Source organism: Hipposideros armiger, unplaced genomic scaffold (assembly GCF_001890085.2).
Source record: "Hipposideros armiger isolate ML-2016 unplaced genomic scaffold, ASM189008v1 scaffold_270, whole genome shotgun sequence".
Lineage (NCBI taxonomy): Eukaryota > Metazoa > Chordata > Mammalia > Chiroptera > Hipposideridae > Hipposideros > Hipposideros armiger.
In genome coordinates this window covers 134,820-160,834 of record NW_017731620.1, presented here as the reverse complement: position 1 = coordinate 160,834, position 26,015 = coordinate 134,820, and the positions used below count along the sequence as shown (strand labels likewise).

Genomic DNA, 26,015 nt, shown 5'->3' with positions numbered 1-26,015 from the left:
AACTTTCCTGCAGCTCTAGCTAGTCTTCTTCAGGTGTCTCTAGCAGGTCCTTTTCCCCACCTGGTTCTTTAAATCATGTTGAATTCCTGGGGCTCTGCCTTGGGGTCCTCCCACTAGGCCTCCCATAGCATCCCATCCATGCCTGGGTTTGAAAGAGTGCCACTTGTAGCTGTGGAGATCCGTCACCTCGAATGCCCACATCCTTTCTCCTGAGTGGGCACTTCAGCTGCCCGCACACACTTCAGCTGCCCCTCCAGTGACCTACAGATACCTCAGACTTGGCACCTCTGAAACCAAGTTCATTAACATCTGACTGGCTCCTCCCCCTTCCCATCTCCATGTCGTCCTCACCAGCCATAGTGTCTCCCAGGACAGAGTCCTGCCCTTGAGGCCTCTCCTCTGTCTATTCTGCTTTCAAATCCAGCTACTTCTGTCCCTGCCACTGCCACTACCCTTGGCCGGGCTGGGCCTTTTCTCCCCGGATGACTGTTTAACCTCATGCCCTCGTCTCCTGCCCCCTTCTACTGATTCCCCATAACAGCTGCCACGAACCTTCTGAAACACAGATTGGATCGTGTGACACTTCTGCTTCCCTTTATGATAAAGCCCAAATGTATTAATATTCCCTAAATATATCCTCGGGCTCCCTGTTGAGCTCCTTCTCTGCAAATTTCTTCCACCTCCACTGCCTCTGACACTCTGCTCTCCAGGCCCTTCAGACCTCCATGGACCCTGCTTCCTCTAGCTTCAAACCTCTACCTGGTTAACACCAGCTCATTCCTTTGGATCATAGTTTAGGCACACCTCCTCCAGGAAACATTCCCTGATCCACCCAACACTGGCTTGGGAGCCCTTCCCTCTGTGTTCCCATAGTCCACTGTGCACCCCCCAGCTCAATGCCTAACACCTTTTCTATTGCAGTGGCCCAACTCTCTCTTCTATATTAGAAAACCAGCATAATTGAAGGGTTCAGGGCAGATGTCAAAGCCAAAACTCTAGGTTAAAGTCCCTGCTCTGCCATGGACTGGCTGTGGGAGATTGGGACTTTATTTAATCCCTTCATGATTTGCTTTCCCCATACTGTAAAATGATGATAATTATGCTGAAATAATAACCTTAACAAGAAGAGCGGCACCTACCTCCTAGTACTGTTAGAGCATTAAATGAGTTAATATGCTAAAGTTCTTAATGACAGTGCCTGGCACATGGTAAGTACTATCTATGTGTTTGGTAATTAAATCAGCCCTCAAACTAGTTACTCCAGGGGAGCAGACACTGAACTTATTTGATCCACTGCTCTGTTCCCAGCACCTTCCCCAACGTCCGGGTCACGAATGTGACATGAATGAGTCTTTGGTCTAAGAGAATGATGATACATATAGAAAAGAAAGTATGCGCTTGAGCACTGCTTTGCAGGTAAACTGCTGAGGGCTTGGTGCTGACTGCATCAGGGTGAGTCGGGGGTGGGGGGAGGAAGAGTACAGGAGGAACAGCATGACCAAGACTTTTCCTCCCAAACCTTCGGCTGTATCAATTCACCCCCACCCCATCATTCAGTGACACCTCCATCCATTCAAGGATGACAGCTAGCATGAGTCATTATTTCTTTCTCTCCTCTCTCTCTCCCCCTCCACCTCTCCATCGGGTCATTCCAAGTTCTGTCAGTGCTGTTTGTGCCCCAGGCCCAGAGTCCTCCATCTTTTCTGCACCCACTTCCACTTTAGTTGTTTCTGTTATGACTGCTGTGTAACAAGTAACCCCCAAACATAGTGGCATAAAACAACCATTTTATTATACTCACAGTTATGAGGCCCAGTAATTTAGATGGGGCACATAAGGACGACTACAAAAACCACTGTCTACAGTGCTTCAGCTGGGAAGGCTTGAAGGCAGGGATGCCTGGATGGTTGGGGGCTGGGACCATCTGGAGGCCCCTTCACCCACATATCTGGCACCTGGGTCCAGGTAACTCCAATTCTAAACTCAACTGGGACTGTGGACTAGAATACTTCCATGTGACCTCCACATAGTCCTGAGCTTCCTCACAGCACGGCAGCCTCCAGACTCCTTCCAACATGGCTCTGGGCTCCAACAGGAGTGTTCCAGCCAAGGCGGAAGTTGTATTTATTGCCTCTTATGACATAGCTTTGGAAGTCTTGCAGTCACACTACGGTCACACCTTATTGGTTGAAGCCCTCACAAACCAACCCAGAATCAAGCAGGAAGAGCACAGAGAACCTACCTCTGGAAGTATGTCAGATAATTTTGTGACCAGGTTTTAAAACTGCCACCTGAACTGAAATCACCAATGTCTCGTACCTGGACTGGTGGGTGGTCTGCTTTCTGGTCTGCCTGGCTCCACTTTGCCCAGCGCTACTTTTCCATTAGTGGATTATTCACTGGGCAGCCAAGGGGAGCTTCGGAACACCCAATTCCCATGAAGCATTCTTCCTTCCTATCCCTCCAATGTCTTCCCACCAAACATTCCACTGAAATCTAAGCTCCTTGACATGCCCACACAGCTCTTTGGGATCTGTGTATCTATCTTCTTCCTCCCACCTCCACGGCCTTCCTTCTTTTTCTTGAGCACAGACCCATGTCCCTTTGTGGGGCTCATGCCCACCTCCTTTTCACTGCTGCCCTTCCTGAAATGTCAGGGCCCCAAATCCTGTGTCCCTCTGCTGGAATGCCACTTCCTTGAAATAAACCCTCCAGCAACCATTGTTGTCTCGTCAATAACTCTTTTATTATCTTCCCTTGCTCCTGGGATGTCTGAAATTATGTATTTGTTTATTTCTGATCTGTCTCCCTCACAAGCTCCAAGAGAGAAAGAAGAACACTTGTCTTTCTTGTTCCTTGTTGTATTCATGGTTCCCCACCATGGTGCCCCACACAGACATTTGTGGAATATGAATGAATGCATGAACAGTAGGTAGTTTTCAGGCAACTAGTACATGGTTTAAAACAGCAATTCTGAAGAACAGACAGGCTTGGCCTGGGAGGGTGGGGGTGGCATACTAGAGTCAGGCACACCTTGTTTCCAATCTAGCTCTGCCGCTCACTAGCTGATGACTTTGGGAAAACACCTTCGCGTCCCCAAACCTCAGTTTCTTCAACTAAAACTTGAGTCCAATAGCTCCTAAGTCACTGGACTGGGGTGTATGTCATAGAAAGGGTTCGACACCTCTAGTTAGCCAGGGCGCTGTCACTGGGAGTGAGGCTGAGCTGCACCACCCGCTGAGCCCGCCAGGTGTCGCCGCGAGCGCGCGCGGAGTGGTCGGCTGCACCCTGCGCTCTCGGGTGGCTCCGCAACTCTTTAAGTCTTGGAGCCTTGCGGGGAATCCAGGCCTAGCCTTACTCCGACTGTCCGCTAGGAGCGGGATTCGAGGCTACCCCACCTGGGCAACCACCTGCTATCCCCCATCGATTAGACAGGAGTGCGGGAGGAATATCCTGAGCCAGTTATCCCTGCTCTGCCAGTAGCCCTAAGGAAGAGGGGCGCCCTCCCCCAAGCGGGTCTCGAAAGCCCGGGAAAGGCGAAACCGGGGTACGACCTAACACCCCTCCGCCAGCTCCAGGCCCTCGGCCACTCGAAGGGGATGCGAAAGCAAGGCCAGGGCTCAACGGTTCTCGGCCGAGCCCTGATCCCCCTCAACGTGAGGGCAGTTCTTGGGAGACCACTCGCCTCGAAACTTGCGCGTTAGCGACGGGTGGGGACTCCCACGTCCCCTCACTCGGTTCCGCGCCCCGGAGCCGGGAGGGGGCGCCGCGGGAGCGCGTGGGGCAAGGCGCGAGCGCGCGCCGGGAGCAGGCAGCCGGGTCCCGCGGGCGCGGGGGCGCGGGGGCGCGGGGCGGTCGCTCCGGGGAGGCGGGCGGGGGAGGGACAGGAGAAAGGAGAGAGGGAGGGGCGGGGGAGGGTGGCTGCAGCGCCCCCGCACTCCCCGCACCTCGCACATTTGCACCGGCAGCTATCGCGCAGCCCGGCGTCGCCCCGCGAGGCTCTCGCTCCTCCCTCCCTCCTCCCGCTCCGTGGCTCCCGCGCTCCTGGCGAGGCTCAGGCACCTAGCGCGCGGACGGGCGCACAGACAGACGGCCCTGGGGACGCCTCAGCCCGCGCCTCCCGGGCGGGCTATGTTTATTGCCCTACCGGGGCCGGCCCGCGGGATCAGCACAGCTCGGCCCGCGACCCCGGCGGCCAGCGGGGACTATGAACCGGAAAGCGCGGCGCTGCCTAGGCCACCTCTTTCTCAGCCTGGGCATGGTCTACCTCCGGATCGGGTAAGGGCCGCTCGCAGCCCCTGCACGCGTGCCCCGGCAAAGTTGGCGTGGCCCGGGGAAAGATTGTGCCGTTCGCGAGCCGCCGTAGGCCACCAACTTCCGTGGCCCCTTCAGAGAGGCCGGGTGGGCGCGATGCGGGAGCGGTGGGCGCACAAAGGCTCCTCGCAGGCGGGCATCCCAGGGCCGCGCACAGCTCGAGAAGCATGGGCAAGTGGACCGGCCATCCTGAGGACATAGGAGTCTGGAAGCCCCCAGAACCAGAGACAGCCAGTGGGGACGCTCTAGCTTGGGGGACTCAGAACAGGGCTAGCTGCTGCAAAGGGTCAGCTAATCCCAGGGACCCTTCAGTTCCAGCAGGAAAACCGAGCCCGGAGCCAGAACCTCAGCTGCTCCCAAGGAGCTCAGTCCCCAGAGCCTGAGAGGAACTATGAACACAGAGGCGCGGGCACAGCAGCTTCTAGAGAGACAGGGCAGTCCCTGGGTGGCAGGCGGGGCCGGTCCGTGCAACAGGGCACAGGTACCCAGAAGGAGGGACATTCGCTGGCAGAAAGCACAAACCGCTCCTCAAAAAGCACAACCGTTCCTCAGAGCCCTGGCACCACTAAGGACCCTCAGACTCCCAGAGCCCTTTCCTAGGCCAAGGGGACAGCGCCTACCAGCCGCGACAAATACACACAAAGGTAGGACGAGAGCTAGCTTGAGACACCCAGGGAGACAAGCTCGCAGAGCCAGTACCCGAGAGAGGCGGGACACCACGCCCCCCTAAAACTGGGCACCGGAGTCCGCTGACTCCGGACAGAGCAGCCCTCACCGCTTAAGCACGGCATTTCTACGGAGGTGGGGCCTGGGGCAGTTCTCTGGCTGGAAAGTGGGAGGGGGTGACTCGGGACGCGTCGTGGAGTTGCATTTGCACCACCCTTTGTACTTAGGAGATAATGCGTGTGAACCACGGAGGGGTGGGGGTGAGGGGGTTTTAGGGATTGATAGAGATTCTGGCACTAATGGGGCACCTTGGCAGGTTGCACACAACCTGCTCCCCCACCCCCAGCAGGGAACCTCCCCACCTCTCTGCTTGGGGAGGGGGCGGGCTGCTGGAGCTGAGGCGAGAGGGTGTGTGTGGCAGGTCCTTTGTGTTTTCTCACTACCATTCCGTCCTTTTGCCTACCCCGCGTCTCTAGAGCGGGGATTTCGCACGTTGACCCCCATAGCAGCAAGCAGGTGCGCACAGAGCGAACTAGGAGGCCTGCCAGCCCGACAGCGAGCCGAGAGGCAACCGCAGGCGATGAGGCGGCTGCGGGGCTCGCGCGTTGTCTGCCTGCCTGCCTGCCGGTGTGTTTTAAGTGTTATTGATTCATCCGCGTCAGGGTGGCTTTTCTTTTTTTCCTCCGGCTTTAATCTTCACCTTGGCTCGCGCCCCCTCCGCCCTGCGCACATCCAGCATCCAGGAAGCCTGTCGGGCGGATTGGCGCTGGCCGCTTGCGGCTTTATCTCCTTTTTAATTAGAAACGGGGCGGAGGGACCCGGGAGAGGAGAGAAAGGGAAAACAACAGAAAATAACCTTCTCTTGCAGCCCCGCCCGCCCGACCTCCCGCCGGCGCCAAGACCTCATTGCCCCCGCGGAGGCCCAGCTGCCCAGGCGGGAGGGAGTCAGGGAGGGCGCCGGCCTGCAACCCAGTGGCTGCCCTTTGGGGCGGGACGAGGTCCAGGTAGGGAGGAGTTACAGGGTGATTGGGGCCAGGCCTTAATGCTCCCTGGGCCTCAGGTTGTCCATCTGTAAAATGGACATGAGGGGTCAAGTCCCTAAGAGGCCTTCTAGTTCTTCAGATGTGACTGGTTCCTCCATGCTCAGGACCGGTGTCAGAGCATTTGTGGCATTCTGATTTTATTTGGGTAGTTCAAGTGACTCAAGCAACTAGCACCTTGTCACAATCAGATCCAATTACTATTATTATTATTATTATTATTATTATTATTATTTCAACAGCAGTGCCTTCTAAGCACTTTCCATGTTTTAACACGTTTAATTTTCATAGCAAGTCTATGAGGTGAGGACTAATTATCAATATCCTCATTTTAGCTGCGGGAAAAACTGAAGTACAAAGAGGGATGTAACTTGCCCAAGGTCACACAGCTAGTTGGTGAAGGAAACTTAGTTGGCACCCTAGGCCTGACTTATTAGATGCTAGACTATTGCTCCTATAAAGTTTTTACCCTACTATATCATTATACTCTCTGCTGGTGTAGGAATTTCCTGGTGGTCAGCTAGGTGTTCAAAAGTTCCTCTTGACTTGTGACCAGAACCTCCACTTGACTTAATCTTTCTATGCCTCTGTTCCTCAAACATTTCAAACATTCTAGCTCTGTGATAGATTCCTTTTTTAATGGCTGAGATGAATGACCGATAGCTCTCCCGAGGCTCCTGTTTCAAACCCATCACCTGCTAACCTCCATGTCTCAATCTCTGTGAGCCTCAGTTTTCAGATATGTGAAATGGGTATGGTGAATCTTGCCCAACAGGGCTGGTTAGAAAGGTCTCATGGGCTGTTGCTACAGGACCCGCTGTACTGCCTTGACACATAGTAGGGAGGCTGTAGAAGTTCACTGATGGCAATGCATATGTGGGGAACAGGTGCTCACTCTAAGTGACATTTTTGAAACTCTACAATCCATTCAACCAGTAGCCATTTAGTGAACCTGTAAACAGCCTCTCTGCCCTCAGAGAGCTCATAGTCTAATGAGAAAGGATATAAGCAAGTGAGCACACAAATTAAAGACAAAACATACAGTAAGACATTTCAGAGGACTGCGAGTAATCAAGAGTATTAAGTACACAAAACAGATTGTGAGGGAAAGTTAGGAGGGGTGGGGTGGGGAGACAGGTGGCCCTTGAAGTCGCATGAATGATGACAAGAAGCCAGGCATGTGAAGCTTGTATCTCCTAGGCCAGTTGTGTCCAGAGGGGGTGAGAGAGCTTCCAGGAAGAGGGACAAGCAAAAGCAAAGGGCCTGAGGCAGGAAGAGGACTGATGTGAGGCAGGAACAGAGTGAAAGAGGCCAGGAACTGTCACTTCTGCTCTTGGAAAGGCATAGGATCACCTCATCCCTGGTGCTGTTGATACAGGGGAACCTAGCTTTAAAAAAAATCCCAATTCCAGAATAACTTCCCAGACCTGAGCCCGGGATGGATAGCATGAGGCACACAGCCCAGTGGTTGGCTGTGGTCCTGAATAAGTGAAAGCTCTTATTATTAGAACCAGAGTGAGACATCTGGGGTTTGGTCTTCTCTTTCAAAGTACTCTTGATGGCCGTTAAAGGATTACAGTAAGTCCCCAACTTAAGAACATTTGAGTTGCGAACTTTCACAGATAAGAACGGACCTCGCATTACAAACATTCGTAGATGTGAACAAATCGTGGAAGTTGCTCACGTGTCTGTCGGACATTGTCACAGTTGTGCTGCTGAGTGCTTACTGTACAGTGCGATAGTGTACAGTAGTACAGTGCTCAATCAGAGCCCAGGATGTCCGGAAGCAAGAGGAAAAGCAGTGGTGATGTGAAGGGGACTGATAGGAAGCGCAAAGACTCACTTTGTCGGACTTACGAACGAATCTGACTTACAAACGTTCTCCCGGAACAGAACTCGTTCGTAAGTCCGGGGACTTACTGTATACAAAAGGAAGCTCCAGACGACTGGGCCATCTTTGTGTAAAGGAACGACTACCTGCATCACCCGGGTTACTGTGGGAGCCTGTTTGGGGTTATCTGGGTATTAGAAGATGGCCCCACCCTCAGGCCAGACACCTTGGAGTCTCACTGGTGCCTGTCTTTCTCTTGTACCTCCCCCATCTCTACCCTCAGCTCCACCCTGTCCATCAGCAAGTTTGGTCTGCTCCATCTGCAGCTACCCTATCACTGCCACCAAGGCCAAGCCACCACCACCTCTTGCCTGCCTGCCTTCCCTGTTCCTGCCGTGGCATCCCAGAGTCCTCTCCCACGGGGCTGGAGAATGGGGTCCTGTCAGTAGCGTGCTTACAGCCCTTCAGTGCTTTCTGACCACCGGAGACAATTCCAGCCCTGAGCCATCTCCTGTCCCCAGATGTCCTCCTTCCCAGGCTCTGGGTTCTGTTTCAGCTTCTGTGGGCTCTTTCTGTTCCTTGGCAACTCCAAGCTTGTTCCCTTCCCAGGGCTTTGTATTTTCTGTTCCCTCTGCCCAGAATACTCTGCCCCGGAACCTTTCCACTACTGTCTCATGGTAGGCCAGGTCTCTGCTTCACTGTCACTTCCTCAGGGAGGCCCTCCTTGACCACCCCAGCTAAAGTGGCCCCTCTCCTTCCCTCCCAAACCCACGGTGAGTTGCCATCACAGCAGCCTTGTTTACTCTTTTCATAGTGTGCATAGCTGTCCGAAACGGCCTGTTGTATTCCTCTTTGACATGTGCATTGTCTCCCCGCTAGCCTTCCTCACCTGCTAGCCTCCACGTCTCAATCTTCGTGAGCCTCGGTTTTCAGATATGTAAAATGGGTATGGCGAGTCCTGCCCAACAGGGCTGTTTAGCTCCTCCAGCTTAGTGCTTTTCAACTGATAGGTGTCCAGTGTGTGTCTACGCAGTGAGTGACCCTCTCCAGAGTAGTCGTGAGTGTCCGCTAGGCAAGTCGTGTCCAGAGAGGGATGCACATGCTCCATTGGTATGCAGGGAGAGAATACTTCGAACTTCTATCCACAATTTCTCTTTAAAGACTTTTTTTGGGGTAATCAGTCGTACATACATACGAGAGCGTGTATATAACATGTGCGAACAGTTGTTTTTTAATGGACATCTGTGCACCCACCGCCTTTCTGAGGCAACTACTTAATGAAACTTTGTAGTTTCCCTTGGTTGCCTTTGTGGTTTTACCACATAGAGATGATTCCAAATAATACTGGGTTTCATTTTGCATGATTTTAAACTTCATCTCAATTGAATCCTACTATCACTACAAAGGCAACTTGCTTAGTCCACTCAACATTTATGTTTGTGACAAACATCATCTTTTTTCGTATCTTAAAAGGAAATACAGTATATACAATTAATATTGTATATACACACTGCACAAATACCAATGTGAGGTCACAAATGAATAGACAGGGGTCGGGGATGCTGTATCAAAAAGTTGGGAGACCCCTTCTAGGAGATGCCCGGTGAGGTGGCCAGGGCCGCATATCCGGGGGGCCTGGAGGCTGTGCCCCCAGCTGGCTGGCCTAATGCTCGGTCTCTCTTGTCCCCTGCTCCAGTGGCTTCTCCTCCGTGGTAGCTCTGGGTGCGAGCATCATCTGTAACAAGATCCCAGGCCTGGCTCCCAGACAGCGGGCGATCTGCCAGAGCCGGCCCGACGCCATCATCGCCATAGGAGAAGGCTCGCAAATGGGCCTCGACGAGTGTCAGTTTCAGTTCCGCAATGGCCGCTGGAACTGCTCAGCACTGGGGGAGCGCACCGTCTTCGGGAAGGAGCTCAAAGTGGGTATGTGCTCACCCAGACACCGCAAAAAGGGTCTAACAGGCTAAGGGGAAACCAGAATACCCTGGGAGGCCTCTGGGACCTCCTCACTTGCCCCATGCTGGAATGCCCTCCAATATGGGAACCTGAAGGTGCCATGACTTGAATGCAGATCTCCTGATGAAGGTCATCTCTCTGGTTTGAATCCAGACCATGCCAGTGGTTTATGGCAAAGTTGGAAACCAGTGGCCAAAATGTTAAGTAGCTGATACAGCACTTATGTTGTGTTTACAATTGAATCTCCAAATTTAAAATTAGCTGTTTCACTTAACAATATGAATTTCTGGCTTCTTTTGGAAAATTGGCTCACACATGTACCCACATAATTATAATGGGCTGGAGCTGAGAACATAGCTTGCATTAGGTGGAGCCTGGGCAGCCCTTTCACTGCCACAGTCCCCACCACTCCCTATTACCCACCTTATATCCACTCTTATATGACTTGCCTGGCTACCATGGGCTTTTGAATTTGCGACACCTATTTTGTGGGAATTGTGTGTTGCTCAGACATACAAGCACACACATATACAGACATGCACAAAGTGTCGGGCCACACACTTGGTTTTCAAAGCAATTGTGAGAAAAACCTGGTGGAAAGGGGTTGGTCACTGGGAGGCCCTGATCAGTGTGAGGAAGGCCAGGTTGTGTGTCTTGCCTGTGTGCATCTGGGCTGGGGGGCCAGGCACTCTGCAGGCTTGCTTTGAGCTGTGAACTTCCCTTAAAGTCAGATCAGCCTCAGGTTTCTTTAGGCTGGAGTGGTTCACCTGGCTTGCTCACCTGTTCAAAGGGCACCTCTGAGTTCTCTCTCTTTCCTCAGCCCCAACATCAGCAAATCTAATGGTTATTGAAAAGATCCACCTAAAACCCAGCCACTGCTCTGTGTCCTCACTTCCACCCCGTTGGATCACATATATGGGTCCCCCATCACCCTGCTGTCTCCTGGCCCTCCTGCAGACTCTCCGGCAGGCAGGGTCATCCTTTGTAAATGAAAATCAGATCATATCGTTTCACTGCTTGAAACCCCAAGTGTGGATCGGGCATTGCAGACGTCTGCCCCCATCTGCCCCCATCTTCCCCTTCCCCCTTGTCCACGCAGCCTCATCCTGTTTCCCAAACACAGCATGATGGGTCCTGCTCTGGGGCTGCAGCACCATGAGTTCCTTCTGCCTCAGGTCCTTTCCCACACCCCATACTCCTGAGCCTCTGTGCATGTGGCTCCCTCCCAGCATCTAGATCTCCCAGAGCCTCCCCTGCTCACCTGTTTGAAGTCTCCTGTAGCCACGAAGCCCTATGCCCTCAGCCAAGCACTTGGCACTGTGTGCATCTGTCCCTCACCTGCAGAGAGTGCCAGCTCTGTGGGGGCCAGGGTTCTTCTGCCACATTCACCCCTGAATGTTTTCTTCCCCCTTCTTGGAAGGAAGAACAACCTCCTCTTGGTCTTGCAGCAGGTCTTGTTTTCTCACCATCTTCTGCAGCTGCCTTCTTACACCTGAGGGGACTGCAGAACAGGACCCGGGTTCCGGTGAGGTTGGCAGGGGGCGTGGTGGCCTCCTCCTGCAGGGCTCCTCTCCACAAGCACACTCTTTCTGACATCTTTTTCTTCTCCCTCTTTCCGACATCAGGGCTTGCTTTTCAGGTTGAGAACCAAGGCCTAGAGAGAGAAGGGACTGTCCCAGCTCATACCTGGAGGTGGCATCAACACTGGGACTCCCATTTAGGTCACTGAAATCCCCATCTTGTGAGCCTTCCCTTGTCATCACTTCTGGTTTTTTCCACCTTCTCTTTCTCACACCCCGCTCCCCGTTCCTGAGGGCCAGGCCTGGGCTCTGCAATTATTTCCATGATGAGGAAACAGGCTCAGAAGGGACCTTCCCAAAGTCAACAGAAGTGAGTGGCAGGGTCTCCCAGGACGGGGCTGATCCCAGCACAGCTTGCAGTCTTGGGACAGCCAGCCCATTAGTGGCACCATGGCAGTGCCTGCTGGGGTGCAGTGGAAGGCGATGGTGCGGGGCCTCTGCTGTCCAGCTCTCTTCTTCCTCTAGGCCGGCCAGTGCTGTAGAGCTGAGAGATCCACAGCAGGCTGAGGTGGGGGAATGCTGCCAGGGTGCACTGTCAGTATATGTGGGGAAGAGCCGAGGCCTGAGAGAAGGAGCATTCTTCAAGAGGAGGGCTTGGGGAGACAGGATGGCCTCAGGGGATTCGAACAAAGAGAGGAACCCAAGAAAACCCATGGGACAGTGACACCGGGACCTGGAAGAGAAGGGGAGGCAGTGTGATCAATCTGAGCAGTCTGCGTTTCTAGGTGGTGGGAGCAAGTGGAGAATTTTGAGCACAGGCGTGACTGCCAAAGTAAGGTCACATTTTATGAAAGAGCCACTATTCAATGACTTTGGCCCACAAAAATGACAACATGATATGATTCAACCTAATAGGAATTCTGGAATATTCATTAAAGTGTGGGTACAGAATTCATTCGTTCATTGTTATTCATTGATTCACTCATGCATTCACCAAATATTTATTGTGTGCCCACTGTGGCTGGAGGCGGCTGCTGCAACCTGTGTGGTCAGGGAAGACCTTTGGATTGATGAGAGAGGCGAGCCACAGGTATGCCTGCTGGAAAAGCATGCCAGACAAAGGGAATGGCATGTGCAAAGGCCTTGAGGCAGGAACATGTTTGGTGGTTCGAGGAATAGTAAGGAGGCTGCAGTAGCTGGAGTACAGCAAAAGAAGGGAAAGAGGAAGGCTCAGAGGTCAGAGAAGGAGCCAGGAGCTGGACACTGCAACGTCTGTGAGGCCAAGTCAGGGACATGGATTTTCCTTCAGTGAATGGAAAACAAGGGAGTGACAGAATCCAGCTTCAGGTTTAGCAGCATTGTTCTGGCTGCTGAGAATGGAGTGAACTGAGGAGGGGCAAAGGTGGAAGTTAAGAGTCTGGTATAGTCTTCCAAGCAGGAGGTGACATTGACTGTGGACATATGAATGGAGATCTGCTTTGGAAGTGAGCTGCCAGGATGGAGGGAGACAAAGACCTGAAGGCCACTTAGGAAGGAGTTACTCTTCTAAGGTGGTGGTAGTGGGAGCAGAGGAAGATGAGGTCAAGATGAGACCTGCACCTCTACAAGTCTGAGAAGTCACTTCCCTTCTGAGCCTTGGCTTCTTTGTGTAAACAGGTATCCTGCTCAAGGACACCAAGAAGCAAGTCTCAAATGTAGACTTTCTGGGCTCTTCATCATTGCTCTCTCTCCATGGGGTTGCTTCTTTGTGGGAATGACCAGCCAACACGGGCTGTCTTGTAGGGGTGAGGGATCAGGAGTGTAGTCATTGACTTTGGGAGCTCTGGCCATTACACTCGGACAGCAGGACACATCATTTGCCTTTGAAGAGGCTTCCCAGAAACTCCACTCCATGCTTCTGTTTATATCTCATTGCCTAGAACTTAGTCACATGACCACACCTAGCTGCAAGGGAAGCTAGGAAATATAGTCTTTTATTCAGAGCAGTTATGAGACCAGCTAAGGATCAGTGACTGAGGAGGAAGAGAAGCATTGGCATTGGGGTGGGCTGCTAGCCCCTGGCATTGGTTCTTTATCCCATGGGGAGACCTGAATACTCACCTTCCACCACTTCCTCAACTTCTACTCCAGTCCCCCACTCTGCCTGTGTTTTGTGGCTCTGTCTCCCCTTCTGAGTGTTCCAGATTTTATTGCATAGATCCGAGGAGAGGGCCGTGGGCAAGGCCCTCTTAGATGCTAGAAACCGAAGCCCAGTTAAAGCCACCTCAGAAGAAAAGCCTTTCTATGGCAGCACCTTCAGAAGGCTCACTCTGATTGGATCAGCTAACAGGGCTTGACTTTTGGTTGTCTGTCCATCCCAAACCAATCATGGTGGCCAAGGGCAACAGTGCTTTTGTTGGCCAAACCTGGGAGCCCCACCCAGACCACTTCTCATGGGAGAGGGACTGCTCACGAGTCTATTAGTCAGCTCTGGCTGTTGTAATAAAGTACCACAGGCTGGGCAGCTTAGACACAGATGTTTATTTTCTCACAGTTCTGGAGGCTGCAAGTCCAAGATCAAGGTGCTGGCAGGTTTGGTTTCTTCTGAGGCTTCTTTCCTTGGCTTGCAGGTGGCCGCCTTCTTACTGTGTCCTCACAAGGTCTTTCCTCTGTGCGCATGCCTTTAACATCTCTGAGCCCTAATCTCTCCTTATAAGGACACCAGTCAGGCTGGTTAGGGTCACGCTAATAGTCTCATTTTAACTTAATCACCTCCAAATATAGTCACATTCTAAGTTACATATGAATTGTGGGGAGAGGGGGGATACAACTCGATCCCTAACAATGAGCAACCAATTGCAGACTGGGGAAGGCATACGGGGTGTGGTGGGTGCTCAGAGGTGAGACTCCAAGGTGGGAGGAGTGGACTGGACAGTGAACATGGCTCTTGACCTGGGCTTTGAAGTGTGGGAAGATTTCGTTGGTCAATGAATGGGTTCCCAGGCAGAGGGAACAACGGTACAAAGACATGGACATTTGATGACTAAGGGGATGGTGAACAGGAGCCTGCAGCCTTACGGGGCAGGGGGTGAGTAGCCTCAGGTAAGATGACAGGCTGGCTCTTCAAGGGTCTTAAAATGCCAGGGATTATTTGGACGTGATGTGTGACCCACATCAGCTCTGTCAAACTGCTACACACTGTGGCCCTTGGGGGCTTAAGAAGGCATTCAACCCCCTCCAGGTTTTTCCTTTTCTGAAATAATACAATGACCCTCCCTTGACTCTACCACCCAACACAACAACGAGAACAAGGATGGGTAGTTTACACCCACTCTTGTGAGGATCCCTTGTGCCCCCCTTGCTTCTCTCTCCCAAGCCACACTTCCTCTCTCCTGAATGTTGAGGTTCCTGTTCCTTGCTTGTTTATGTCGAATTTATCATATAAATATACTCCCCAGAAGTCAAATATTTGTATTTAATTTTATAAAGAAAAGCATCACACTATATGCAATCTTTTGCAGTTTACTTTTTCACTCACTAGTAATAAAACTTATTTATGATTCTTGTAGCTGTTGCTGATTCATTTTAGCTGTGGTAAGTAGATGCCAGTCTATGCATCCATGTTTTGGGTTGTGGGTGTCCACCTTGTCTCTAACATTCACTGTCACTGACAGTGCCACCACAGGCCTGGTGCACTTCTCCTGGCTCCCATGTGCATGCATTTATTTTGGGTGTATACAGAGGAGTGGAATTGCTGGTCACAGGGTATGAATCTCAACCTGATTGCCAAGCGCCACTCCCACCAGCAAGCAGTATTGATACACAGCCTCTCCAGTACTTGGGATAGCCCAGGCTTCTTCATTTTTGCCTCTGGGATGGCTGTGAAGTGCTTTCTCTCTGTCATCTTGGTTTGCACTTCCTTGAGAAGCGATGCAGTGGAAATCTCTTTCTACGTTGACTGGCTGTGCATGTTTACTCTTATGTGAGTTGCCTATTCATGCTTTTGCTCATTTTTCCATGGGGTTATGTGTTCGCCCTCAGTTTTGGCCATCGTGATGATATCGTGTCCTGGAGCAGGGAGCAGAGTGAGGGAGGCTGGGTCGTGAGGGGCTTCACTCCCCTGTCCCTCATATTTTCATTGAGGGCCAGTAGGGGCCAGTGGCTGAGGTAGCCCTCCCTCATATATCACCTCGTTTGGTCTTGTCCACCCCCAAAAAGAGGCCTGTCTGCCTCCATCTCAGGCTCAGGGGAAGGCGGAGGCTGACCAAAGTCACATGGCTGTTTTGTGGCAGGACTGAGATCAGTAGTAGTTCACTGTTGCTGAGAGATTCTTCTGTTTGGGTGAGCCTGTCAGGTTTGACATTCTTAAGACTGCCGTGAACTTGAGAACCTTGTCTTGTTGCTGAGTTGTGGGGCAGCCAAGCGAGCACTGGCATCAAAGTCACAGAGCCAGGTTTCCATCCCTGCCCCACCCCTGGTGACTCTGAGCAGCTACTGCACCTTTCTGAGTTCAGTCTGGTCATCTGCAGAATGGGGGAGTCACACAGTCCACCGTGCCAGGTAGCAGCAGCGTTCTGCAAGATATAAGGCCTTGGTGCCAGATGATGTCCCTCTGCCCCTCCCAGGAGGCCTGCATGCTCATCTCAGATGAAGATGAACTTTAGGAATTGGAGATGCATGCTCTAGATTTTTTTCTTGTTACAACAGAATGGGGAGATGTAGAGTAGAATGGGGAGAAGCTATTGGTTCGATTACTAATCTAAGCTCCTCTTTTGGACTCTACCTATAAAATCTATCACCATCTGTCCACTTCTCATCACCTACACCATCACGGCCTGGTTCAAACCTCCATCTTTAGAAAGTTGTTGCCCAGACAACTACATCAGCCTCCTAATGCACCCCTGCCTCCCAACCCACACAGCCATCCAGCATAGCATCTTCTCTGTGTTGCTCTGATCGTGGCAGCCCCTGTGTAAAACCCTGCCGAGGTTTCCTATTGCTCTGGGAATAAAATACTGAGAGGCTCCCTGGTCCCTTACAGGCCTCAGTGACCTACGTCCCGACTCCACCTCCACCCCAGCTTCCCTGGCCTTCCGATGCTCAAGCGTTCAAGTCTCTCCCACCTTGGGGCCTTTCCCCTGGCTGTTCCCTCTCTTTCTGTTCTTCCCTTCTGGGCTCCCATGTCACCCCACCCTGGAGAAGCCTTCATGACTCCGGCATAGTGCAGACTGCCCATCCCTATTCACCCTTCACCTTGTGGTGCTTTCTTCGTGTGACTTTACTACTCCAGGGCCTATTCTCGATTTATTTGCTCATAGTGCTGTGTAACGGTTCAGCCCTGAAGCCACCTGCTCGGTTTTTTTCTCAGCCAAGGACTTTGACCAAATGGCAATAATATCTGTGCCTATCTCATCGATGTGGGAGGGGATTACTTATTCTCTGTGAGACACTCAGAGCCATGCCTGGCACACAGCACATGCACCACAAATCATAGTTGTGTTGTTGTTATCTTCTGTCTCTCGGGCCAGAAGTCAGCTCCATGAGGAAGCAGTGCCTGACACATGAGGGCATGGTCACCACAGGCTCAGTGGATGTGATGACAGGCCCCTAGTCAAATTCCTTCTGGAACAGGAGGGAAGAGCAGAAGGGTGACAGGGAGAAGCTGCTAATGGCAGGTAGCCTGCCTGTGCCAGCACTATGCAGTCTCCGCTCAATGCTTCTCCTCCAGACGCCTTCCTTGGCCATATGGCCTGAGATTGCCTCCTGGCAGGTCCCTCTGTGCTGCGGTCTGTACATACTTGCCACTTTCAGAAGTGACTTTGCTTACTTTTGTAATGGTGTGTACAACAGCAGTCTTCTTCCTCGCCATGGGAAAGTCCTTGGAGCCCAGGCCTGTCAATCATGTTCTCCCGAGATCCCCAGCACCGGACACACAGTAGGTGCTCAAGAAACACATGGAGAATTGCACACCTCCCAGGCAGGCCAGCTCTTCTCTGCCCAATGTGCCAACTGTTGTTCTGAGCCTGCGAGGGCAAGGCCCAAGTCTTGTTTACCTTTTGACTCCCAGGTCTGGGTGGCACTTCATACACAGGAAGTGCTCTGTTCTCTCTGTTGTATGAGCAAATGCTTTTTCTTTCTGACTCAAAATTCAAAATTGAACATTAGTTCCTGTGCATTTTCGTGTTCGTCCATTTTTGCCCAGCATTCTGTTAGCTCTCTGCATTGGCTTCATAAGGGATAAAAAATGTTGACTAAGTCAAGGCCTAGGGACAATCTGTCCCCCACGGCATGACTTAGAGGACCTGTCCCCAGGGTCTGTTCAGCAGAAGGCTAGTCTCCACTCCCGCCTCATCCCCACCAGCTTCTCTGGGGAAAAGTGGGGTTTGAGGGTTCCTGGGATGATAAATTTTAGAACTCAGAACACTGTACTCTGTGTTCAAGAGAGCCAGAGTCCCCACACAAATATTACAGGTTCTCACAAGGAAGTCCTACAGACAAGAGAGCAGCTTGAGCAGGCTTCCCCTGGAGGGTCCACTGTTCTCTCGCCTTGGACTCAGCCATCTTTTGGTGGAGCTGCTCTTCAGAGGCACCCACATCGAGAAGCACTGCCCTGGAGACCCTCACAGGTTGACCGTGCACATAACAATGAGTTTTGTGCTAACCAGGAATCCTCCAAAGTACTTTCACTCATGCCCAAGTCCAGCATCTTCCCCCAAGGGCACAGCAGAGGCTCGTCAGAGCTTCTGACATTGATGTGGATGGTGAGATGTAATTCTAGTCAACATTACCCTTGAAAGTCCCTTAAATCAGCCACAAAATTCAGAATACCTGGTTTTCTATGCCAGTACAGACAGACGTTATACATGTGGACTCACGTATATAATGATATATAGTAATGCACAATATAGAATGAGGAGTACATATCCAAAATATACATATAGTATTTTTTGAGTTCTTTTCTTTCTTTTTTAGATTCCACATATAAGTGAGATCATACAATATTTGTCTTTCTCTGTCTGACTTAGTGTAATGTCCTCAAGGTCCATCCATGTTGTAGAAGATGGCAGGATTTCATTCTTTTTTATGGCCGAGTACTATTCCATTGCACATATATATCAAAATTTCTTTATCCATCATTCTTCAATGGACACTTAGGTTGTTTTCATGTCTTGGCTACTGTAAATAATGCCCCACTGAACATAGGGGTACATATCTCTTTGAGATAGTGATTTTGTTTTCTCAGATAAATATCCAGAGGTGGAATTACTGAATCGTATGGGAGTTCTATTTTAATTTTTGAGGACTCCCTATACTCTTTTCCATAGTAGCTGTACCAATTTACATTCCCACATATACAGTATTTTAATCTATTTTTCCTTGGTGCATTTTCTTGAAATCATATACATTAAATGTTCATGGGATCACACACTATGTCCTCCATCCCATGTGTCCACCCATTTATTCATTTCTCTGTCCCACAAATATTTACTAGAATCTTCTGAGTGGCAAACAGCTGATGAATCAGCCACAGGCTCTGCCCTCAAGGAACTCACCAACAGGGACAGACAGTCAAGTCAGGGCTGAAATGTGCCCCAGGATCTGGTAGAGTTGGAGAAGCCGTGGGTGGATGAGCAGATGGACTGTAGCATGGACGGCACCTGCAGGGGTCACCTGAGGTGGGCTGACCACAACCTGGGAGAGGAAGGGTGTGGAGGGACGAGTAGCCAAGAACAGCCATCAGGTGTGATCCAGCAGGGAGACAGGGATTCAGAGATCCAGGCACCCTGGACTGCAGGGTGTGGGGTAGGGAAGGCAGAAAGAGGCTGCAGAGAGACGTGGGCAGTCAGTCCCCAGGGCTTCATGTTCCAGATTCACAGGTTGCCTGGGAGGGGAACTGTCAGAGAGTTTCTCACCTGTCTCAAGGGAGAGTCAGGACGTGGGAAGATAATCAAATTCTTAGCACATATAGAAATCTATGTCTCCAGTATTATTGTCAACAAAGAAATGGTGATTTCCTGATGTGTGCTCCTGGGGACAGCTGCATTCTTTTCCAAATACTCATGACCTCCTGTTTGGTACTTCCCTGCCGGAATTTTTCCAGGGATGGGCACAGATGACCTAGGATTCAGGCTCTGGGGCCCACCCTGCCCTGCCTACAGGCTGGGTAACTTTGGTGCATTTCTGAGCTTCTGCTCCTGGCACATTGTCAGCACTTCTCCTGAGCAATCACTTCAGCAGCTCCCCTCTCTTTCCCTGGGGTGACCAGCTGGCCTAGGAGCCCCCATCTGGGAATCTGTGTGCCTCGTACAAATGGCAGAGCACCCCTGTGGGGCTGTGAGAGTAGATGAAACAAACGCACAGCTCGGTCTCGTGAGCTAATGACTTCTTGGGGGGATGTGTTGGAAGACCTTTCCAATGAGAGGGATCAGGTGCAAGGGGTGGCCAGCTCCACTTTCTCTCTGCCATTTCCTAACAAGACACCATCTAGCCTGAGCAAAGACATTTTCTTTCCCTGTTCTTGTCTAGAACACAGCTAACAAAAAACTTTTTGTCTCATTTGCATTTTTTTTAAAGATTTTTATTGGGGAATTGGGGAGATGGGAACAGTGATGGAGAATTGGGGGAAGGGGAACAGACAAGTTGCTGTCATTTTGTTCTTCAGTCTAGTTGTGGAGGACGTTGCTTCACTGGCCCAAGTTGGCACCATCATTGCGCTCTTCCCAGGCGAGGCGGATCAGTCGCCAGCTTCTGGACGGCTGCTCACTGCGGCTGCTGGCCGCTCACGCTGGCTGCTGGCTGCTCACGCTGGCTGCTGGCTACACACAGTAGCCCGTGGCAACCCACTGCCACAGGGGCTGCAGCCCACGCCGTCGCCAGCAACTCACGGGCAGCCCAGATCCAGGTTGAGCTGTTGTTCAGCATCTTAGCTGTGGAGGGCAGTGTCACTGGCCCTCATATGTGGGATCCGAACCGGGGCCCTCTGGCGTCCCAAGCCAGTTCTTTAACCATCGTGCCACTGGGCCAGGCCTCATTTGCATTTTTTGCAAATCTCAGTTCATCCCGAGTTTTAGCTCTCCTGACACTATTTTTGAGATGAGTCTTTTGTTGTAATATTTTCTTTCTAGCTTTCTTATGGTAGACAAATACACACACACACACACACACACACACACAGACACGCTTTCACACCCACCATCATTCATTCATTCAACTGTTGAGGCTTCCCAGATAAATAATCCAGGTCACCACAACATAGTGGGAAGAGACTGATAATTCAATTCAACACAAAGTAAGGATAACTAAAGTGCCGGCCTACAAGCAGAGGAAGGGACTATCAGGAAGACACCTCGGAGAGCACACTGGAGCTGCGTCTTGGTGGGTGCGGGTAACCAATAATGCATCTACTCAGAGCTACTGCTCATTGATCCCCTACCGGGTGTTGTCTGGGCCTGTCATGTGCCTTGGTTGATTTAATCCTCCTAACAACCTTTGGAGGCAGGCATTTTATTATTCCCATTTTACAAATGAGGAAACTGAGGCCTTGGAAGGTGAATTAATTCACTCAAGGTCCTGCCACTGGGGTGGAGCCAGGATGTGAACCCAAGTTTATCGGCATCCAGGACCCTGCTTCGAAACCACTGGGCTACACTGCCTGTTACTACATACACACACACACACACACACACACACACACGCGCGCGCACACACACACACATACATGCTTTCACACCTACCATCATTCATTCATTCATTCATTCATTCAACTGTTGAGGCTTCCCAGATTAATAATCCAGGTCACCACAACATAGTGGGAAGAGACTGATAATTCAATTCAACACAAAATAAGGATGGAAGAAGAAGGCGTTTCCAGCCTGAGGGAGCACAGTGTGCAAAGGTATGGAGGCTGGAGGGAGCAGGTGCTGGCCCTGGATGGGTGGTCAGCAGTGCGCTCCACCCAGCTTGGTAGAAAGAGAGATCCTTGGATGGAACTGAGACGAGAGAAAGATAGAGGCTGGGGTCTGCACAGGTCCCTCCCAGGTCCTATCTCTGTGGGCCTGCTACCTTAGGCTCAGCGCAGACACCTACTCTCTGCTCCCTCCATTCTTCCGTTTGTTCATCGAGAGGCCCCCTGGTTCCCCTGGATGACGACAGCCCAGCGTGGCATTCTAAGCCCAGGAGGGCTGTGAACTGCCATGCTACAAGGCTGGCAAAAGCAGCCTTTTTCCATCTGTATATTTTCCAAATCATCATATATTTCAGCTTGTGTCACTGCAGATTGCTCACTCTCTGACCCATTGGCTTTAAATAGATAAAGAAAAAAAATACAATGCACTTTGTGGTTTCCAGTAAGATACCATAAATACACCCAGATAATATTCCGGTGCAAACGATTTACAGTGGCTGCATGGGGCGGTGGAATGGAATCTTTCGGGCAGGCTTGGACACCAGTGTATTTCCTCTATGCCCACTGGGATCATTATACAGCTGGAATGTGTGGAGGGCGTCAGCCAGACTCCCCATTTTCATCTCAGTGATAACACCATGCTTTACTGGGCACCTTCTAGAAGCCTGGGCTCTTTACGCATGAGGTTTCATTGAATCTTCATGGCAACTTGCAGGTGTCCTCCTGCTGGTTCCTATTTTACAGATGGGGAGGCTGAAGCTCGGGGAAGGCAGTCCTTGCTCTGGGTCACCAGCGGAATAAGGAGCAGAGAGGAGGGACTAACATGCTCCATTTTATCCAAGTTCTGAGCTAAAGCCACCTGGGCTTCTGGATGGAAATTTTACTTGGAGATATGGGTACACTGAGAGCTAAGGAGGATGTGGCAGAGGTGAGGGCAGGGATTCCATGCTGGAGACCCTGCTTCAAATCTCCCTGGTCCCTCTGAGTCACTGGAGACCTTGGGCAAATCTCCTGGCTTCTGTGAACCTGTCATTCCAGGAAGAACCATGGGCTCCATGTCTGTGGCTCTGGGAGTTCATTCTCTGATTCCAGGGATATTTGGTGGGGGTTAGTAGGACCTGCCACTGCCCTCTATAGCTTCAGCTCCCCATTTCCCCTGGATCACCTGCTCCTACCACCTGCTACACTATGTCAGGGCCATCGTACAGGCTGCCCCTGAGCTTAGAGACCTCTCTCCCCGCACAGACAGCCTCAAGACTGGCTCATCTCATTCAAAAGCTATACCCCAGATGTCCCCTGCTCTTGTCACTGGCCTGTTCTATGTTCTATGTTCTGCCACTGAGTGATTTGATCTCACTATCTGTCCCCCACAAAGGAAAGGCAATGTCTAAGTCCCTCCTGTCAGTTTCTCCAGCCACCAGCATAGTGTCTGGCACATAGTAGGTGCTTAAGAAATATCTGTAGGGTGAAGGAAGAGGGCACATGACTCCGTCAAGGAGGCCAAGGGGAGGGCTGGGTTTCATGGCGGTTCTTCCTCTGCTTGTGAGCAGGGGGAGAGGTGAATGGTCAGGGCAGAGGTGGGGTGAGCCTGCTCCTGGAGGGTGCATGGTCAGCAATGGCCAAGCCCAGCGTCTGCTGCTCACTGGTCCCACGTGGATGACCCAGGAAGGAGCCTGGGCTGGGGTCAGTAGGACTGGAGTGGGTATCATGACCCTGAGGCAGAGAGTAGCTCAGATGCTGGAGTCGGGCTAACCAGGTTTGAACCCTTGGCAGGTTACATCATCTCTCTAGGCTTCCATTTCCACATCTATAAAATGGACATAATAATAGTCCACACCTCATAAGATTGTTGCAGGATTGAGTTGATCTATACTGAGTGCTGAGAACAGAGCCTGGCAAATAGTAAGCAAATTTATGACTTGGCTATGCTTATTGTGAACTAGGTGCCATTGGGCATATCATCTCACTCCCTCCATTTCTGCAGCAATTGAACAGACATCTTAGAACCACCTTTACAGATATCTTGTCAGAGACAAATGAGATGGCATTCAGGAAATCACCCAACTGGAGAGGCATTCCCAGGCTAAAGGAGGAGTCCTTTTGAAGCATTGAACATGACCAGGGTCTGGGGCAGTTCCCTTGAGTTGTTGACAGCATGTGACTTTGAGTTTGCATCCTGACTGCCAGGGCAAGCCACCTCTCAGAGCTTCTGTTTCCCCACTGATACAAAGAGGAGTTCTTAGTCACTGTGGTGGGTGAAGGAGGCATGGATGGTTGGAATTCAGCGTGGCCTCCCACTCTGAGAGTCCAAGATTTTAATATTATGGGATCCTTTTCTACCTTCTTTCTGCTATCAAACCCTGTTCTCAGCTTAGCAGGCATAGCTCATCTGAGTTAAATGGGTCTTATACATTATTTATTGATAAGTCTTAACTGATTACAACTGAGTGGCATCCCTTGACAGAAATAAAGGTGTTTTGATAAGAGTTGATGCCTTCGCCAAAGGAACAGTGAGCTTTCAGACCCAGCAAGGAGCCAGGAAGGGAGATGGGGTAGGACTGAGGGAGAGCACTGCCTGACTTGGGCCTAGAATCCCAGTTCTGGCCGGCTTCTAGGTGGGTGGCCTCAGTGATCACATTACTTCTCAGGGCTTCGGTTTTCTCGCCTGTCAAATTGTGAAGAATGGTGTCTACCCAATGGGGCTGTTGTAAAATGCCACACAGATAGCCAAATGTGGGTATGGTTCATTGTAGTGCTCAACAAAGGTGACTTTCTTTCCACGCTTCTCCCCACTCAAAAACAAAACCAAAACCCCAAATGTCTGCCCAACTCTGTGCTGACCCCCTAGGGGAAGTCATGCCGAGTGGACTGGAGTTCATCACTGCTTGGCACCCACCTCTCAGAGCCTCTCTGACCTCAGCTGACTGTTCTCTTTAGGACAGGTGAGTGTACTTTCCAAAGCGCCAGCACAGAAGCACTCAATAAAAGTCACATGGTTCTTGGGCACTGTTGGGAGCTTGCATTCATTCATTCATTCATTCAACAAATATTTACTGAGTGCCTACTACTTGTCAGGCCCTGGGGGCACAATAAGGAACATGACAAAGTGCTTGCCTTCAAGGCAATTATTTTCTAGAGGGGTAATGGAGGTGGTAGGTGTGAAGGGTAGAGCAGATGATAAACAAATAAGTCGAACACAGCAGGAAAGCTATGGTGAAAACTATAGCAAGGGGCAGTCTCTTTCCCAACAGTGCCTGTAATTTCATCAGTTTTAATCATTGTAGTACTACTGTTTATTTAAGCACTAGTTTGTGACAGGTGATATCGACTTCTTTCTATAAGGCAGAGAATATTAACAGACATGGAAACGGAGGTTCAGAGAGGTTATGTGACTTGCTCTGGTAGGGTTGAAATTCAACTCAGGTCTGCTCATTCATTCATCCCTCACACATTATTGGGGGTTGCCAACAAAGGGAGCAAGACAGACGTGGTCCCTGTCAGCTTGTGAACCCATTTGGGGGCGGGGCATACAGATGTTGGATCAGCCCCATACACTTGCCTCTGCATGAGGCTGTCTTGCTCTCCAAGGTATCATGGAACATGAGGAGGTGACAAGGGACACAGCAGTAATAATAATAAAAAAACAACAATGGCTGGCATTAACTGAACATTCACTACATAACAGGCACTGGGCCTGGCACCTTCCCCTCATTCTGTGATCCAGTCCACTCAGTCCCAGTCCTGTGATGTATAGTTGCTGCTATTTCCATTTCACAGAGGGAACAACAGAGTCTTACAGAGGCTAACAGGCCTCCTGAGATTAGTTACACAGCCACCCTGACGCCCAGGGCTGTTTCCTCAGTGGTCAGCATAGGGTGGGAGGAGGTGGGACTGGATAGTGCCAGCCTAATATTGGTGGGCAAGGTGAATGTCAAGGTCAGCAGCAGGGGTCAACAGTGACCCTTTATGATCCGGAAGCATTAGACTTTAGCAGCCAGTACCTGGGTCCCTGGGAGCTCTGAAGCCAAGAATGACTACACCTCAATGTTTCTCGGGCTCTAAGCCACTGCCTTCACTTCTCAGGGGCAGTAGGTGCTGAAGTGAGGGCCAGCTAGGCAGGGAGGGGAAAGCCATGCCCATGATGAGACTGCACTCTGGTGTGGAGGTTCATCTCAAACTCAGGAGAGTTAAATGTGTTGGGGTACAGCTGCCTTTTTCTCATCTCAGGGAATCTGATGGAGGCTTGCGTGGGAACAGAATCCATCATCATCATGTTTAGTTAGTTGTCTGTCCTTCATCATCTGCATAATCATGAGGCTCAGAGAGACCGCAGGGACTGTCACCGCTTGGTGGTAGAGCAGCTGCACACAAAATTACCAGGGAGGATGTTGGGCGGCAGCTCCTACCCTACCTCTGGCCCCACCCACAGGGAGGAGCCTGGGAGAAAGGCAAGTCTCAGATGATAAGCCAGGCCCCTCCCCTCTCAATTTGCATACTCCATTCTTGGTCTGATTAAGGGACTCGGTCTCCTTTCTTGGAGTCATTTAATCCCTGGGGACAGTTCTTGGTCTGTATGGGGTGTCCTGAGGCTGAGTCTGCAGCTCAGCTCTGCAGCCTACCATTTGGGTGCTTTCTCTTGGCCTCAAATGTAAATGAAGATAAATGAAGACTTGTACTCCTTACCTCACAGCTCTCTTATAAGGAACTGTTACTACTATCATCAATAGAAATTGTAATAAATTTAGTATTTGGGGCCACTTTCTCATGCCAGTCTCTGTGCTAAATGCTTTACCTTTGTTAATTTT

At 51.0% G+C, this 26,015-nt stretch overlaps 1 protein-coding gene across 2 annotated transcripts in view; it reads left to right on the top strand.

The window, feature by feature from the left end:
* The first annotated feature begins 3,936 nt into the window (after positions 1 to 3,936).
* The window catches only part of WNT7A (Wnt family member 7A), a 63,813-nt gene continuing 41,734 nt past the window's right edge, over positions 3,937 to 26,015 (top strand). Inside the window, exons 1-2 of one of the 2 annotated variants that reach the window (XM_019656923.1) lie at positions 3,937 to 4,278; positions 9,548 to 9,774. In XM_019656923.1, the coding sequence (XP_019512468.1) occupies positions 4,208 to 4,278; positions 9,548 to 9,774 (298 nt within the window). In that variant the 5' untranslated portion in view covers positions 3,937 to 4,207. Of the gene's footprint in view, positions 4,279 to 4,843; positions 4,959 to 9,547; positions 9,775 to 26,015 lie in introns of those variants that run through there. The other variant, XM_019656924.1, reaches the window with a different exon arrangement.